General features: G+C 58.0%; 1 protein-coding gene across 1 annotated transcript; it reads left to right on the top strand.

Moving 5' to 3' along the window:
• Positions 1-988: 988 nt before the first annotated feature.
• On the top strand, positions 989-2,017 carry LOC110391613 (osteoclast-associated immunoglobulin-like receptor; the record flags this gene model as incomplete). Its single annotated transcript, XM_021383565.1, has 2 exons — positions 989-1,193; positions 1,312-2,017. Coding segments are annotated over 2 exons (911 nt in total), but the record flags the coding sequence as incomplete, so codon positions are not given.
• Positions 2,018-2,023: the final 6 nt, after the last annotated feature.

Below are 2,023 nucleotides of genomic sequence, written 5' to 3'. Positions count from 1 at the left end.
CGAGGACCTGCAGAGCCTCCACCACCTCCAAAACCACGTGTGGAGGAGATGCCTCTTTCCGTGCACCCATCCAACCTGCAATGGGAGCCCAGCCCATGTGTGCCTGCTGCCATCACCTCCTTGTACCAACTCCTTCCCCACTGGGAACCACTGGAGCAACTGGGAAGGATCCAAAGACCCCCAGAATTGAGGGAAACAGAGCATCCATCAACTTCTGCTCCAGCCTTGAATGGGAACCACTGGGAAGGGTCTGTTTTCAAACAGGTGTGCACTCTTCCAGCTCCCGCTGTGTGCCCACACTGGGACCACCTGAGAGCCAGCACTTTGGGACTGCTGCTGCTGCTGCTGCTGCTGGTGATGATGCTCAGCATGCACGGTGAGTGACCAGCTCGTAACCACATCCACAGCACAGGAAACCACAGCTTCTATGAGCAGAAACCTTGACCTTTTCCCCCAAAGCGATGTATGGGTTTTTTACTGTGCTGGTGATGACCACCCAGAAGTGGTGGCAACAAACAGGAGGAGCTGGAAGCCATCATGCAGCAGGAATCGAAGACTTAGTAGGCATCACCAAATGATGGTGGGATCACTGCCACAGCTGCAGTGCTGCTGTGGGGGCCTGTGAGCCGTTTTGGAGGGGTGGGCAAGGAAGGAGAGGGCAGTGATGTGTCTCTCTGTGTCAGGGAGTGCTTCACTGTGGTAGAGCTGAATGCTGGGAACGATCAGGTCGAGTCCTTATGGGTAAGGTTGAGGGGGATGGGCAGCCAGGTTGACATCCAGGTGGGAGTCTGGTATAGACCATGGGGAGGTTTAACTCAGTGGATCCCAGCCCTGGAGCTGGCGGGGCTCACTGAGAGGGCTTTAACCTGATAGCTCTTTGTGAATTGCTTGTGACACTGAGGGGTGACAGTCACTAATTAGTGATCAGGGGCAAGTAATACAACATGCGGAGATGACATCACAGCACTACAACCACAAGTGGAACTGACAGCAGCTCTCTGGGCACTTACTGTCCCCACTGCAGTCTCGCTGTCCCCAAGCTGCTCCCTCCTCATGGCAACAATGGCACTGGCCCTCATCCTGGGTGAGTGACAATGGGGATGTTGTGCCACGGGGGTTGGTGGCCCTGAGTGGGACCAGGACCGTGTCCCTTGCAGGTTGGTGTCTGGTGGCAGCCAGCAGGGCACAGCATCGTGAGTATGGGGACAGGGGGAGAATGGGGATAGAGGGAGGGGGAGCGTTGGGAGGGGGCCATCAGAGGGGTCCAGGAGGGTGTGCTGGGCGAAGGCTGACTGGTGTCCCCTGTCCTAGTGCCCCGACCCTCCCTGTGCCTGCACCATAGCCAGGGGGTGTCCCTGGGAGACAATGTCACCCTACAGTGCCACCTGCCCCGGCCGGCTGCCTGGGTCTGTGTGTACCAGGATGGAGGTTGGACACTCAACAAGTACATGGACAAGGTGCAGGACGTGGTCGAGTTCTCCATTGTTAGCACAAAGCGGGAACATGGGGGGAGATATCAGTGCCAGTACCGGGTGCCTGAGTCAGAGGAGATATCAGAGAAGAGTGATCCCGTGGAGCTGGTGCTGACAGGTGAGGGCACTGGGGACAGCAGATGGCTCTGGGGGCTCCCAACAGAACCGTGTCCCAATGCTGTCCCCTCCCCTCATGCAGATCACAGCTTTCCACCACCCAGAATCTCCCTTCGCCCTGAGGAACATGTGGGGACAGGAACCAATGTCACCATCCACTGCTGGAACAAGGACTATGGGGACACCTTCCTCCTGCACAAGGATGGGCGCTCAGCCCCTATCCAGCGCCAGGACGCGGATGGTGGGGGCACAGCAACCTTCACCCTCCTTGGGGTGACCCCCTCTGACGCTGGTACCTACAGGTGCTCCTACCATCCCAAGAACCACCCCTTTGTTTCCTCACCCCTTGGGAGCAGCGTGACACTGGAGGTGACATCCACAGCCGCAACCCCAGGTAGGTCTGAGCCCCCTGTTTGTGTGGATCCCCTGCCATG

Source organism: Numida meleagris, unplaced genomic scaffold (genome assembly GCF_002078875.1).
Source record: "Numida meleagris isolate 19003 breed g44 Domestic line unplaced genomic scaffold, NumMel1.0 unplaced_Scaffold421, whole genome shotgun sequence".
Taxonomy (NCBI): Eukaryota; Metazoa; Chordata; class Aves; order Galliformes; family Numididae; genus Numida; species Numida meleagris.
This window is presented reverse-complemented; position numbering and strand designations above follow the sequence as displayed.